The sequence below is a fragment of the Drosophila suzukii genome, chromosome 3, assembly GCF_043229965.1.
Source record: "Drosophila suzukii chromosome 3, CBGP_Dsuzu_IsoJpt1.0, whole genome shotgun sequence".
Taxonomy (NCBI): Eukaryota; Metazoa; Arthropoda; class Insecta; order Diptera; family Drosophilidae; genus Drosophila; species Drosophila suzukii.
In genome coordinates, this window is record NC_092082.1 from 71,774,071 (window position 1) to 71,790,399 (window position 16,329).

The window sequence follows — 16,329 nt, forward strand, 5'->3', positions numbered from 1 at the left end:
TCGCCCATCGAATTTTAACAAACGAGCAGAAGAAACAGAGGAGCAGTTTTTCGTTTTCTTCGCCCCAGAAGAGGGGCTAAAAATAAGGCATTGGCACTTTTTTACTCGTAGTTCAGTTTGCTGTTGGCGCAGTTGTTGTTGCCGCTGCTTCTTCCACTTCTGCTGATGATGATGATGATGCCGATGCATTTTATATAGATAGATTGCATAGATATATCTCTTCGTTGGCACTCTCCCGCTATGCTATATATATATTCACTTTAATTTGGACTAAGCAACTGCGTAAAATGCGCCACGCCAACGCCAGCGGCAGGGCGATATTCTTTTTTATTTTTCTCTCCTTATATTCACAGACCCATTCCCCAAAAGTCCCCATCTATAGGATCCCCTATATACGTATATGTATCCTCCTCTGGATGGCGGGCATAGTTAGGAGACTTTTGGTGTTGGCGCTGCTAATGATGCAGCTAAGGAAACGCTTTATAATTTCTCTTTAAAACCAGCAACATGTGATGCAAATGATGAACAAAAAAATAAAGACCACAAAAAGTATAAGACAAGTGCTGCGTCGTTCATATGAATATATATAAAAATAAAATGCCCAGCGAAAAGTTCGTTGTCTGATCATTTCTTTGTTGAAGAAGTCCCCCCGAAAATGAGACAAAGGATGGGGATAATTTTATGATTTCATTTTAAGTAATTTTAAATGAAAATCAGCTCGTCTCTTGACATTTTGCTAATAGTTTGGACATGCGATGAGTTGATTTGTGGCACGTTGCAGTTTTGGTGAGGAGGGGATAGATAGATATGAACATGAACCATTCGAGATGATTAATGAAGTGCCTCTAGTTGTCCGTCCTTGACATTTGTCTGGGCTGCCTAACAACTGTCACAACATTTCACAAGCTGACCAAGAAGAGGAAAAAATACGCAGGTAACAGAGTTCTAACCGAAACTGAACAGGTTAAGCCCTAATGCCAATCAATGTTTCGGGACTTCGCTGGGTATACTATCCATATACACATATATGGTTGGGTTTTCCCTACAAAAGGCAATTTACTGGCTTACCTTTTTCCAGACCCCCCTCCCCTGATACGTACGAAGGTTTTTTTGTTGTTTCGTAAATTGCATTTTCTGATTTCATCCGAAACGGAGGAGGATGGTTCATAATCAGGTATGAAAGGTTACGCTTCGCATTTGGGTTTGTATTGTCAGCAGGAGCACAGCCTCATTGGAATGTTCACTTTGCCGAGGGATCTCTGTAGGAGAGATATCTCTGCTCGTCCCGCCGTCTTCTCCTCCCGCCGCCGTCCTTTCTCCTCTACGCATTTGCGTTTCTCCGATTCTCGGGGATTCTCGGGGTCCATGGAGAAGAAAACAAAAAAAAAAAAGAAAAAGAAAAGGAACTTAATCTCTTTTGTGCAATATTCCCTGCTTCGACTCTCCGTTGTTTTGTTCTTTTAATGATAAAAAAAAAAGAAATACAGAAACCTTTACCTTTTTATTTGGAATTTGGTACCTTTTTAATCTCTCTCGCTCGCTCGGCGACCCTCTCTCCCTCTTACTAGTTATATTATTAAAGCATTGTTCTTTTAGTTTTGTGCGATCGCAACCCTTAGCGGGTTTTGAATTTCTTGGGCAGAACAAAAGATTCCCTCTGTTATTTTTATTTTTTTCCTTTATTATTATATTATTTTTTAGCCAAACTGCGAAATGAGCAAAAGCGCGCAGACGCAACTGTTTCGACCAGAAATACAGAAAAAAAAGCGGAATCATTCATTCTCTTGATATGTTGATGTTGATTGCCGCAATTGCACAGCGTGAATTGATTTGGCACAGCCGACGAAGAAAAAAAAATGGAATGGGGGGGGAAAAATTCGAACGCAGGGTGGATTTTCCAAGATTATTTACTTAACAGTTGCATACGAGCCACAATCCATTAGCAGCCAGCAGACAAGATGCGTTCCAAATTCCCTCAAATATTTGTTTATGGAACCACTTGGCGCCTTTTAAATGTGATTATTTAGTTAACTGCCTGAATATCTGGCCGCCCCTCTCTGTCTCTTTCTCCAATCCTATAGCCATCTCTATTTCAGAGTTTGTGTTTGGATTATGGCAACATTTTCGAGCTGCTGCTGCTGCTGCTGACTTTCAATATTTGTTCAGTAGTTTGACCCTTTTTAACAGCTCTATATATGTTAGGGCATGGAATAATGTGTATCTGTTGGATAGATAAAGTGTGTTAACCCATTAGGGTGTCTGCAAGAAATAGAGCCACAAATGATAGCAAAAGCATATAAAATACTGCTTAAATTAATAATATAAAGTTTTAATATGAGATGTAGAAATGGGACCCAAGATCAATATAATTTCCTCTTGTCTCCGCTTTTTGAGATATATTTCACTCTTTCGCTGCGCCTTTATTTATGTGGCGTTACTTATGGGGAAAATTCAACTCATCCTCCCCCCCCTAGAAGCTAACCCAAAATGATTTATGAGCGCCGGCTCTCGAGACGAGATGTCTGCTAAACGTTCTCAATTAAAAAGCAAAGCACAACGAGCGGCTGTAAAATGACAAATTGTGGCACAATTGACAGGCCAACTTGTTGATAAAATGTCTATAAAAAATATTTTTGGTTATTTGCACGATTATCGGTTAAGGACCGGATGTTTTTAGAGCAACATTACAATTATCTCTGCAGTGTTGTTTCGTTGCAGGTAAAATAGAGGTGGCCAACAAAATCTCTTGGCCAATGCAAATATTTACATTGTCTCTGCAGAGCTCTTTCTTTATTTTTCTACCGTGTGTTTGCTTACTAAAAAAAAAAGAAGAAAATAGCGTTAGAAGTAGTGTATCTGAGCGGTAGCTGCCCCAGTGAGTTTGCTTTTGGGTCGTAAACTGAAGTATCTGAAGTGGAGTATCTCCCGGGGACCCCGCACTTTATTCTTCTTCTTTTTTCCAGAGGGTGTACAGTGTACACCGTACACACATGGGGTTATAAAAAAAGAAACTGTCGGTGGGGGTCGTCGGTGTCGAGTCTCTGGTTTTGTTTCTAGTCTCTGCTTGTGTCACCTCAATTGCGGCTGTTTTACTACCGATATTCTGCGCCCATTATAAAGATATAGATAAAAGCAACTACAACTACAACTACAACTATGACAACGCATGGTTATTGTTATTGTTCTTGTTCTATTTGTGTTTGTTGATGATGCCCCGGGTAAAAGTAATCAACGACATTAAACAAGTCCAACATCATCGTCATCGGCTAGGCAAATAAAGTTCTCTATTTTTCCTGCTGGATTTCGGTTTTGTATTACAACGAAATTATTGTTATTTTTATGAGTGGGTTGCAAGCACAAGGGCGGCGAAAAAAAGTTTTCAAAGGGGTTAGAATAAATAGTAAATATAATTGTTAAATTTAGCTTTGCCTTGATTGTCTTTATCAGAATATTTCAAATATTTATAAATACAATACTTTTTAAGAACCTTTAGAGTTAGGATCTTTTTTATAGGGGAATCCCCCTTTAGTTCAAGAGTTAAGTCTCTGGTTTTCGGTGATTGTGCAAGCTTTTAGGCACCTAAGCGTGGTTCCATTTTCCCATTGTGTAGGTGTGAGAAACCCGATATGGTTTTGTTTGTCTCGATTCGAGTTGGTTTTAGCCTCAGTTTATGTATCGCTGTTTGAGGTAAGTGCAATTTTGCAGTGACTGAACAATATCTTATGTTGTTCCTATTTTTTTTTGCGGTCACAACTTTTGTTCGCGTCTAGACAAGATTTTCATTCTCCTGATGGTAGAAACCGAAATAATCTTTTACTCGAGTTGTATGAAAAATGTCTCAAAAGCTATCTTCATCTTGGGCTGTTACTTTAATTTGGTTTCTGTTTTTCCTTGGGCCACTGTACAAATCTTGATAACATTTCCACCAGACACTCGCACTCAGTCGCCTATCTCTTTCCCAAAAAAATACATATATATATATATATTTTGTTGCTCTTTTTGTTTGTTTATAATGTTGAAGGGGAGTGAGGGAAAACCCGCATGCGGCTGGCGCCGTGGCACGCAACATGGAAATGAAAATAATATAATGCGGCTACGTGCTGCAATTTAGGCGCCTCGCTTTTCATATCCCCCGCTGACTTTTGGCTCCGCAATTAGATCAACTAATAACAGGGCGGTATGGGGATTCTCCAGGGAAAATAGTGCCAGTTGTAGGTTGAACTTTGAACTTTTTCGAGTTCTAGGTTCAAGGTTCAATTATAAAAAGAATTTAAATTTTTGTTAAATAAATATTTATTACCATATCAAACGCGTAAGATTATTATTTATGGTACCAAAGAAACCATTTAGTCACTGACTTTTTCCATTCGTATATTTTTTCGATGACTTGACATTATGGTTTGCCAACTTTTTGGACTTTCCACTCTTTTTTTTTTGTTTAGTTTTTGCGAATCTTTTTTTTTCAGCCCTTCTTTCTTGTTATTGGGCTGGTGTTATCATTGTTATCACTGCACTCTTTTCTCAAGTGGCTGAAGGCTCAATTGCGATCGACAGGCAGCTTTTGACGGCAGCGACAACTCGAAATGCTGGCTACTGTGCGCTGATTCCAAAAGTCGGGCATAAATTGCTTTATGGCCCGGTCCGGGGCTAAAAACTCTGACTGGGAATGGGAATGGGTATGGGGGCTTTATGGCCATCACCACATTACTCAAGTGCCTGCAGACCACAGACCAGGGAATACACATATACAGTCTGGTATACCCGTACTATTGTCCCTAGTCTCGGGGGCTATCTCCTCCGCTCGCACCGCTCGGAATGATTTTATAGCCAAGCGAACCTGGCCATAAAATCATGCCCAACCGTGTGTATTGGCATTATAAAACGAATATAGTCCCCGGCTAGAATGAATGCTTTTATTTTCTGTCTTTTATGAACCCAGATTTAGTTGCTCAGTTTTCGCTTTCTTCGTCTTTCCTGATAATTGTCTCAGGAAAATTTCTTGATTGAATCATAATTCGATAGACTGTCTAAGTTCCACACACTTTGGTTCTCAATATAGTTTTTTTATGACAGGGGATGATAGCACGTGGTTGATGAAATGGTACTGATTTCAAAATTCCCCCCATAATCGCGCGCGCGGGAAATTTATGACCACCTACGCCAGCAAGTTTCGATTTTTATTTTATTTTACTTTAGATTTCTTTCTTTTTTTTTTTTTTTTGTATCTTTGGGGGCCGGCGATTTGGAGACGCGACATTGTAAACCTTTTGCCGGTTGTATAATTGCATTTATTGGCATCATAAAAAAGGCGCTTTGAAGAGCAGTATCTAAACAGTAGTGATTTCTTTTCGCCCGTTGTCGCAAAAATGAGCAGAAAATAAATAAAAAACAAACGAAAAACAGAAATAGAAATTTATGAGGTGCTCATGTGAAACTGATTACGAACGGGGTTCGCGTTGGGTTCTCAGGTTCCGATGTTTTGTTTTTTTTTTTTTTTTGTCAGGCGCGTGACGATTTCCGCAATGACTCGATTTGAGTCAGATTCGAAATAAAACTAAACTATAAATACAAAATTGTCAGCTGCAGACGCCCACGCAATGCAGCAACATCAGCATGTTGACAAAACTGTTTGGGGAAAACTGCTGGGAAAAGCACGGGGAAAATCATTTCGTTTTTATACCCATTTCCATTTCATTTTCACGCCCCAACTGCTGAACATTCGTGTATTTATAGACTTGTCTCATGCTGTGCATTTTAGTAGTTGCCCGCATGATTTATATATTTTTAAAATCATCTTTCTCGTCTCTCGCTTTTTTTTTTCGGCGAAGAACTTCAATTAGGATGGACCGCTTTGTATACAGAGTGTTCAAGGTTTCGGGTCAGCCATTTTTTTTTCTGCTTTTTAAAAGGCCTACCTCTGGTGGTAAAGTGCGTGCAATATAAGCCCGGCCAACATCTTTCGCCGACTGCTTTTCTGCTTTTCATATCAGTTAAAGCCAAAAGCGCGAGCCTGCATAGTGAAACCAGTTTGGCAAGTTCCCATTTTATCTCCGTATCTCGGTGTGAGTGTGCAACACCACATCAGCCAACCAGCATTTGAAAATGCAACATAAAAGCCAACAGGCAACAACTTTTGCAAAATACCCAACACGCAACCCGGCTCCCCGCATTTTCCCCTCTTTTTCCCCGATCGCGACTCTTCAATGGCCGTGCTTTGTGTTTGTTATTATTGTATATATAGTATGGTATGGTATGGTACTCACAATGGGGCGTTTTTCTCATACGAACATACGATCGTACAATGGTATGGAAGTGCCCACATATCTAGATACAAGTCTTCCAAGTCTTTCCCGCCGTTTTCATGCCGTCCAGAGTGTGCAAAGTGTGTAATTATTAGCTGCACATGCCTCAGTTGATTTCAAATTGCCGTTACTGCCTTGGACCGCTGGACTCGAACTCGGGGCACTGTGGGTTCGTAAAGCTGGAAGATCATAGTTTCAACTGCAGGAGATCACTTAAGTTTGTTTATCGAATTTAAGGCGACCTGCATTAAGATTTTTAAACATTTTTGAGAAAGGTTTTGCAATCAGAACACATAGTGTGGACATGCTACTTGCCTATTTGATATATTAGTGTGACCATTTCCCTAGCAGATATTTAAAAATCTTCTGATGGGAATAAGATTAAATGTAATACTTTTTTGATCCTCTCATTGGCAATAACAGTTCGAGATCCGTAATTCCCTTTCAGGGCCACGTCTTTTATTTCCCGGGACAATATAAACCCTGTCTATGGACCTCCCGCCTGCAGGGCAACCTTGTTGCAAGTTGCTGGGTGGTCAACCGGCAACAACTTTGCACAAAACACAATAACACACACGCATTCAGACAAGGTCAGGTCCCTCGACCGTTATATAAGATATCGCAGCGGGTGTGTGTCGGCGATATCTGTTTATCTAACGACCGAAGACTAAAAACTGAAGACCCCAGCTCATCTCGACCATTTATTGTGGCTCAGTTCCGTGAGAGCCAAAATCCAACCAAAACCAAAGCCAGCCAACACTTCGAATTCGACATGAGATTTCAAATAATTCGCACAGCATTTTGATGACCTTCTCGGTCGGGTCTGTGTGGCATTTTATCTAGCCAGATATTGCCTTTGTGATCTTTATCTAAGTGTGTGGTTTATTTTTATATCTCTGTGTGTTCGGGATTGCTATAAAAGCGAGAATCTCTTTTATGGTCACAGCGAGTCGCATCGTCACCTCTTCGGATCTGGGGTCTCTGGTCTGGCCTGGTCTGGTCTGGTCTGGGTTTTTGGCTTTGGGTCCGCTGATGAGCTGATGAGCGCACAAATGTTGCGTTTCCCATGCTCGCTGTGGAACCGATTTGCTTATGGTTGTTGTAGTTTTATAATGTGTACAATATTTTGGTTTGGCATGAGCTTATCGGCCACCAGGCCATCATAAAATAGCAAAAAAAAGAAGGAAGAGTCGTGGTAGAGAGGAGTAGGTTTTTAGAATAGGACAGCTGTCCATAGTCTGAACAGAGGGGCAAACATATCTACATATTTTAGATATTTTTATATTACTTAAACTAAAGATCTATAATTTTTCCCTCTCTGTAAAACTTAACACTCACTAACCATCGTCCTTCTCACTCTTTCTCTTTGCAGATAAGATCACAGAAACCCTATTATACCGCAGATCCCGAAGTCGACTCACTGGTAAGTAAAAAAGCTAAAAAAAAAAGAAATCTAAAGAAACCAAAGCTGGCAACAATGTGGCCACAGCCTCCTTGGCAGCAAGTTGCCAAAGCCAAAGATCATGGCTATTTTTCTTTTTTTTGTATTTGTATTTTCGCTGTGTGTGTATCACCTTGACCCAAAACAACGACGACAATTGAATAATTTTCTTTTATTTAGAATAAATCACAGTGAATTTAGCAAAAGGCACAGCCAACGAACGCAATTTATGAGCATTTGTTCGTCAACGTGAACTGAGTTGTTTAGTCATTTTATTGGACAGCGTTGCCATACTTTTCGCTCTCGATTCTGTGCCTGCTCTCGGGGGATAGTATACGTACATTTGTATATTCTTTGGGGGCGATATCGGGGGTATATAGTGCTATAGAGAGGGGCTGGCGTCGAGCGAACCCATGCGAACGACAATATGAAGCAGAACGATTTAATGATGCATATGACATTTTTGCACTCTCTAAATGGGCTGCCTGCCTGCCAGCCTTGGGTGTGCAAAGAAAAAAAAAAAACACTAAAAAAAAGAGTAAAAAATAACAACAATGGAGCCAACGTCTTGACTTTAGTAGAATATGCATTCGCTATCTTGGGGCCAGAAAAGGGGGGAACCGAATCGGGGGTACGCGATCCAAGGCAAATGCCAGCAGCACAACCTTGGAGATCATGATCATGATCGCCGCTCATGATGAGCTAAAGTCTTCGAGGAGCATTATTATAGTTTTGGGGGAACGGAACTCATGCTAATCTGTTAAAGGAAATGATCGTTAAAAGAGCATCGAGATTTTTAGCATTCAGATGGGGCAGCACATTTCAGAGGATCAGCCAGAAATAAAGAATCGAAATGAGTCAGTGGGTGCACTGGAAAAGAACGAACAGATTATAAGAAGATATAAAACAAAATCATAAAGATATAATATAATAAAATAAATTCTAGCTCCATTGGAAGAAATAGCATTGTTTTTTTTTATGTGTATCGAAAATCCTTTAAACATCCAACTTAAAAATAAACCATTAATACAACTGGCTGAGCAGATCCTTCTTCTTGCTTTTTTGTTTTTTCCTGGCAGTTCTGAACCCCATCGAGTCATAACAATTTTTATGGGCCTCAGTTGGGGAATAGGGGGGGACCAAAAAGAGATCATTTCGGAGGCAGCATCCAGCAGAATGTAAATCAAGACGGAAATGCCGCGTGCAAAAAGTGCAAAACGAGCCATGCAATTGGCTAGCAGCTAAGCTAAAGTCGGATGATGAACAGGGAAAAAACGCAGATGAATATATATATATATATATGGCAGAGAGTCTGGCGGAGTATAAAGAGATTATGGGCAAAACTAATTTTAATTGCCGGCAGTCGTAAATGTGTCACTCACTTACCCACTCACTCACGGCGGAGTTTCCTCTGGTGGCCCTAATTTTATGCACTTGCAGATTAGTTTATTAGTTGTAGTACAAAATCACTGAAAAACCCCCGAGTTTCTGCCCCCACCCACCAAACCGAACTGCATATCCCTCATACATAGATCGTCTTGGCCATGGCCGTGTGTGTCTATCTTTTGGCCCGCTCGCGTCTGCGTACTTTGGCCATAAATCATTTTGGCATGCCACTCTGTGGTCGCCACTCCCCCCCGCGTGCACTCCGCCCCCTTTATCCGCTATCGTGTTTGAACATTTAAAAGTGCATTTAGTAACACTCACTTAAAGGAAGAGGCAGAAATAAAAAGAAACCCCTTGCTATAAAAATGTTTATGGCATGTCTTGGGTTAAAATGGAATTCCTGGCGGTAGCTGCAACAATAACCAAAACCAAACAGGCCACACAGCAGCAGTTAGCAGCATCGTAAAAATGTCAAATGTCAAAGTGATGTTTTAATTAGCGGTCTGGTCACACCAGCGAAAATGTTAATGCATGTGTGTTTATGAGTGTGCAAGAGTGAGTGTGTTGTTTAATCAATAAAAACGTTGAAAATGTTTATTATGGTTGTTAGTTTAATATTGATCACAATCCTTTTAAATAGTTTGATTTAAACAAATTTTTTTAAGTTTGGTCACACTATAAATATTAATTGAGTGTAAATTCCCTTAATAATGTTGTTTTTATTTTCCTTTTCTTACAGATGGTGCAAGCAATACAAGTACTTCGGTTTCACCTTTTAGAATTAGAAAAAGTAAGTACCGACTTTAAGGAAATTTCCCTAATTTTACTTTACCATTTAAGTCAGCTTAAACATTGCCATAGATTTAATATCAAATCCGCATTTGTGCAACCTCATCAAAGCAGAAAAAGCAGCATTTGTTTAGTCATTGCAATTAACTGAAAAAGCCAGAGTGCCCGGCCAGGCCAAGTCGCCGTCGTCATTTATCAACGCCCCAAAAAGACCACCCAAAATGTTTAACCAGGAACCCAGGACCCAAAAACACAGTCTCCAGCCAGCAGGCCCATAAATAAAACCGGGCCCAAATCGCCGGGGCGAAAAAAGCAGGCAAATAGTTGCCAACGGGCGCGCATTTCAATTACCAACATTTGTGTTGACATTTTATTGAGCCATGTTGCAAAAACGGGGTGAAAAGGGGCATGGCGGGGACATAGAGTCCCACAGCAGGCGGCCACATATATTTTTATATATACATATATCTGCAATTGGTCTAATACACTTGCAAAATGTCTAAATTAAAGGAGAAATACACAAAAAAATGAAATTAATTGTCAATCAAAGTGAAATATTTGTTTAAAGGGGAGGAGGTCAGGGGGAAACAGGATGTGGCTTAGACCACAAATATTTGGCCAGCGGCAGGTGTTTTTTTTTTGTTGTAGTTGGTTACAGTTTCATGCGTAAGATAAAATAAAAAGGAAAATATTTTCGAAAACAATGGAATGCATTCAGGGTTTCGGCTTCTCTTTTGTTGTTGATACATGAGGTGTGATGACTGCAGAACTTCCCCTCTCGATTTTCTAACATAATTCCTAGATAACGCGCAGCCACATAAATTATTTCCACAACTAAATAAAAAAGAAGGGGGAGGTTTTATGCTGAGAGGGTTCTCTACAAACACCTACTTGATTATTAGACACTTTATTGTCTAAATGGAAAAATTACAGGTTGCCTAATTTGTTTTAATTTCAAATAATATGCAAGCGGCTTCGGGTGCGTGTCTCTCAGTCCCTGTGACTTAATGGAAGTTGTTCCTCAAACGTGGTCGTAATTAATGCCGGCTACCCCCCCCTTTTTTTATATATATTTTTTGTTGCTGCTGTGCTGAGAAAATTAATTAGGCAAATGCGCAACGAAGCGTGGAGCGAACCTAAACCGAAACCGAAACTGAAACCGAAACTCAAACCCAAACCCAAACTCAAACCCAAACCCAGAGCCGGAGTTTAAGTCTCTGAGGCTGAGGGGCTAAGTCGGCCAGAAAACCCGTCCCGTCCGAAAGTCGCTCTTCACTCTTTTTTTCAATTAAGTCTTAAGTAAGAAATTATGCAAAGCATTCTACACGAACCGAAAAGAAATAAGCAGAACAAGACAAAACGCTTGGGGAATTTATAGTAGAGTAGTAGAGCTTGGTGATTGTTTAATACAAGATACATCGAGATACGCATCGATGAAATGGGTTTTTAGTAAAATCTTAAATGAATAACATGTGCAGCATAGCTATAAGATAAAGCCCTTTAGTACAACTTTACAGTCATTTGCTGTGGAATGTAGTTTCTTTTTATACGGAGAGTGTAGACCCTCGATATAGGCTAATGACAGTGAAAAGGAATCGAACGAAGAAGAGTCAATCAAGGTGCAATTAGTGTGGTTAATCACCAAACGCTTTCTAAGTTCGCAAAGCAAACAAAAGCACAAAACTAGTGCAGTAAGCCAAGTTAGTCAGTCAGTTGGCCAGCTGCAATTTGTTGCACCCTGTATAGAAAGCCAGAAAAGAGTAAAAAAAAATAAAACAGTCAAGATCTTTATCAACATCACAGCAGCGGTGGAGACCACGACAGGTTTTTGTTTTGTCATTTGTCACTCACACAGCTTGCGACACACACGAAACCAACAAAGAACTGTAGCAACTTGTCCAACAAAAAACACAAAACCTTAAAAAATAAAGCATAAAAAAGCACATTCATTTATATGCAGCCAACAAAATGCAGCGGTCGATTTTTGGTGTATAAAATAAATATATAAATGCAAAGAACAAAAAACTACAAAGAAATACAAAATATACTTAAATAAAATGTGCGGGTTGACTTGCAAAAAAAAAAAAAAACAGAAAAAACATCTATATGGGAGCGAGTAAAATGTATATCTGTATCTGTGCATATTTGTTGCCGCTGCTAAAAACAACAACAGCGAACAGAATCAGTTAAAAAGACGTTTTCAAGACTTGTGTCTGTCAAAAACTGGTTTGGCAGTCTCAGTTTCTCAGTTTCTCAGTCTCGAAGCTCCAGGCTTTGGGGCCCCAGTCTCCATAGTCTCCAGCTTTTTAGCTCCCCAGCACACGGACAATTCTCGTCACAGAGTCACATGCAAAAAATAAAAAATAAAAAAAAAATGGTATAAGGGGAGAAAAAAAAATCAAACAGGCAGGCAGGCATTGCAATTGACAAACAGACAGTGGGACAGACAGAACGACTGATGGACAGTGGGACAAACAGACAGAGCCGGAGACACAACACGTTGGGTCAGTTGCACACGCTTCTCGGCCGGCAGGGGGTATATGGTATATGGGTATATCGAATCGGGGAATCGGAATCGGAATCGGTTGGGTTAATGCCGGCATGGGGGCACAACAACAGCTACAGAAACAGAAACAGAAACACCACCAACGATTTGGGGGCCTTGTTTTTGATGGCTTGGCCAAGATCGCTTCGGGATCTCTCGCTAAAAAACACCAGCAACAACGCCAGCGACAGCTGTAGACTTTTGGTTTAGCCGATGATGCAAGCTGAGGGATGCCAAAAAAGACAACTGATGATTCTCTCGAACTTTTTTTCTGCTTAAAGAAAATATAGGTATATCAGGGAATTTATCAAAAAATGTATTACAGTTTTGTAGAGGGTTCTTATGATAAAATGTTTAGATAAAGAGGTTCCGTTTATTGACATTTACTTTAAGGATCCCATTAAACTAGACCAAAGTTGATAGACTATTATAGGCACTTATGCAATCCATATTACAATTAATTGCACTGCTTTGAAATGTCAGAGGAGAGCTCTCAGTAAACTTGTTAGACAGACTGTGTGTTCTGTGTGTTGGAGGTTGCGTGCCGAGACTTTAGATAGGGGGGAAAAATACTCGTATAGTTTAAAGCTATCTATGAGCGGAAATCGAGAATTACCACTGCGCAGATTGGAGCGATTTGCATCGAGATTAGAACACAGAGGAAGCTGCGCGGGAAGGGGTGAGGTTTTAACGGGCGGGAAAAGCCAATGTTGCTGCTGTGAAAAGTTTTGCTTAACAGGATGTACAAATGAGCGTCAGAATTTACAAGCAACGCCCTCTGGTTGCTGCCGTTGCTGCTGTTGCTGTTGCTGCTGTCCATGTCCGCCTGTCGCCCTTGTTGCTCGTGGGCCCACCCAATGTGCAACAGCAACGGCAAAGGCAACAGCAACAGCAATGTGCAACAGCAACATGGGGGCCACTGGCAGTCATAAATATCGCAATGAGCCGTTCGAAAATGTCACATACAATGCTGACAAATTAATCAAAAGTTATCAGCCAGCCGGATCGAAAGTCCGCCAGTCTCCGAAGGGCCCAAGTTGCAGCAGCAGCAGCAGCAACAACAGCAGCAGCAGCAGCAACAGCATCGCATAAACATATCAATTTGGTGGGCGCTCTCATGTTGCATGTGCGCAGCCACAGCGGCAACATGTTGCTGGCGTGCTAATTGCACGCTTTATGGATATTGTTATGGTCACTTTGACAGCTACAAATGCAATCATAAAACCGAGTCTCCTCCACCGGCAACATGTTGCTGCTGCTGTTGCTGTTGCTGCTGTGGAGAAGCTTATCAGCAACGGCGACAAATTTGACATTGTCCTGTCATAAACCAGTTATCATCGTTATACTTTTTTCTGTTTTTTTGGCTTTTGCGTATAATATTTTTTTTTCGGTGACAATAACATTGAAAGCAGCCTGCAAACGAGTTTGACAAGTTTGGGCAATGGGCAACAAGTTAATAGCCTGGCTGTTGCAGCTTTCGCAGGCCAAAAAAAAAAGAATCGAAAAGAAAAGAAGCAGCAGCAGCAACAGCAACAGCAACACAGCAGCAACAACAAACAATTTGCATAAGCAACGCGCACTTTTTCGTAAATTAAATGCCTGGCCCCGGTTAAATGGAGCACCCTGTTGTTGCTGGTTGTGTTGTTGGTGTTGCTGGTGTTGCTGTTGTTGCTGCTGTGTCTGCCAGCCATGGCCCAGTGCAATTAATTTCTTTTTAGCCGTGGCGGCGGCTGCATTCCTCTCTTTGTTGCTGCATATTTGCATATATGCCTGACTCACACTCACTTTGGGCCTTATCGCATTTGTTTTATCACACAAGCACACACACACACGAACACACGGCAACAACAGGGCCTTAAAAACGCATTCTGTTTGGGCCAAGTCTTCATGGGCCTTTTTCCCCGCTTACGATGACGATGACGATGACGCCAGCGATCTTCACTCCATGTTGCTAATGCGAGTGTTGCACGTGCTGCTGCTGTCTCATGTTGCTGCTTGGTTGGCCTGGCCTGGTTGGTTTGGCTTTGGCCTGGGTTATTTGGCTGAAAGTGTGCCCCGGGGCTAAGCTGCCTGCCTCGGCCGGCCACTTCCTTTTCGGCCAGTGCATTATTTCGTACCTCTATGCATATTTATGGGCCTTTTGGTTCGGGGGCCCTGCCATCCTACTGCCTCAGCCATTTTTGAGTGCCATCATCATGGTCATGGTTCTCTGTGTCTGGGTCTCTGCGATGGAGTCCAGGTTGGAGTTTTCAGGTAACGCATCAAAAGCAATTTGCATGCCATTTGCGGCTGGGGATGGGGTTCGGGATGAGCAGGTTTCTGGTTGGAAGAAGAATGCGATGGCGCTTAGTATGGCAATGTTTAAGCTGGCTTCAAGTGTAGATATAAGCTATGAGTGAAAAATAAATATTAGCGATATGTAAAGCAAGCAATATTTATGGGTCACTGGATTTTAACAAGGATTTACAAAGCAAATGATCGAAAGATGGTAAATAAAATGTTTGAATACTTGAAAATTGAATTAACCAAGAAAATTAAATCTATCGATCCTCTACTTGAGTTTTTGTTACTATCTTAACAACATATATCCATAGATTATGTATAAGAACCCCCCTGAGAAATATCAATGTATGATGTTTTACAGAGCACCCCTTTAGAGAGTAACCCCCCCCCCCCAAAATGCACCCAATAAACCCCACGAAACGCCCCAGAAACGACTTAAAACTGATGAACTCTTCTCTTTCTCTCTCTCTCTCTTCTACCAACTCCTCAGGTGCACGAATTATGCGATAACTTCTGTCATCGGTATATATCGTGTTTAAAGGGTAAAATGCCAATAGATTTAGTGATCGACGAACGGGACACCACCAAACCACCGGAGTTGGGATCGGCGAACGGAGAAGGGCGCAGCAATGCCGACTCCACATCGCACACCGATGGAGCTAGTACACCAGACGTTGTGAGTACCCCCTTCGCGGGAGCACATGGTCCTATATTGGCGAGCTACAATGCGGTGGTGCACCCATGTTCGTAGTACGATAACGACCTTCTTGCAAAAACGAAGCGGGTGCTCACAATGCCCTGGGATTAAATGAATCAATAATAATAATTGCGATCAATCAATACGAAATGCCAATCGAGCGAATAAACCGAGCGATAACCACAAAAAAAAAAAAGAAAAGAAAAAAGAAAGTAAAGAAAAGAATGTTGCTGCACACTGTATAAGCAAATTAAGTAAAATTAATTCACTTTGTGCGAAACAAACATAATATTAATATTGATGAATTCAAATCCAAATCCGAACGCAGAAGAAGTTGTACGTCATTATGAACACACACAAAACACCCACACACACACATTGTAAATTAGTCAGAATCAGAAAACAAAAAAAAAATCGAAACGAAGAAAGCTGAAAAAACTATAAAACAAACAAACAAAAACACACACAAAAAATATATTAATAAATTCAGAAATACAGAATCAAGCGAAAAAGGAGAGCAGAGGAATTTCCTAGCCGGAGCAGCAGCAGCAACATCCGCAGCAGCAACATGCAACACGGCGGCAACAGCAGTTGCAGCAAGGCAGCAGCAACAGCGGCGGCCAGCAGCAACCGAGGACAGTAACCGACATGAGTGACTAACCAGCGACAAACGAGCTTCCAAGCGGCTTCGGCCACAAATCCGAACCGAAGAACCGAAAAACACACAACGAACCGACTAGAACCACGAACGACGAACGAACTGCGAACTGCGAACGTATCTCACGGATACCCATTAATGTTGCTATTGCTGCCACGGCCAGAATTTGTTTGCTCTCCTCTGTACAGTACAGTAAATGCCATAAATTTAAGTTCCAAAAAAAAAAAC

General features: G+C 41.1%; 1 protein-coding gene across 4 annotated transcripts in view; it reads left to right on the top strand.

Annotated features, from left to right (window-relative positions):
- Positions 1–16,329, top strand: part of hth (Meis homeobox homothorax) — a 111,099-nt gene that overhangs the window by 13,663 nt on the left and 81,107 nt on the right. For all 4 annotated transcript variants that reach the window (XM_036817167.3, XM_036817166.3, XM_065866390.2 and 1 more), the window contains exons 4-6: positions 7,675–7,725; positions 9,869–9,919; positions 15,237–15,422. In XM_036817167.3, coding sequence (XP_036673062.1) covers positions 7,675–7,725; positions 9,869–9,919; positions 15,237–15,422 — 288 coding nt within the window. The remainder of the gene's footprint in view (positions 1–7,674; positions 7,726–9,868; positions 9,920–15,236; positions 15,423–16,329) is intronic.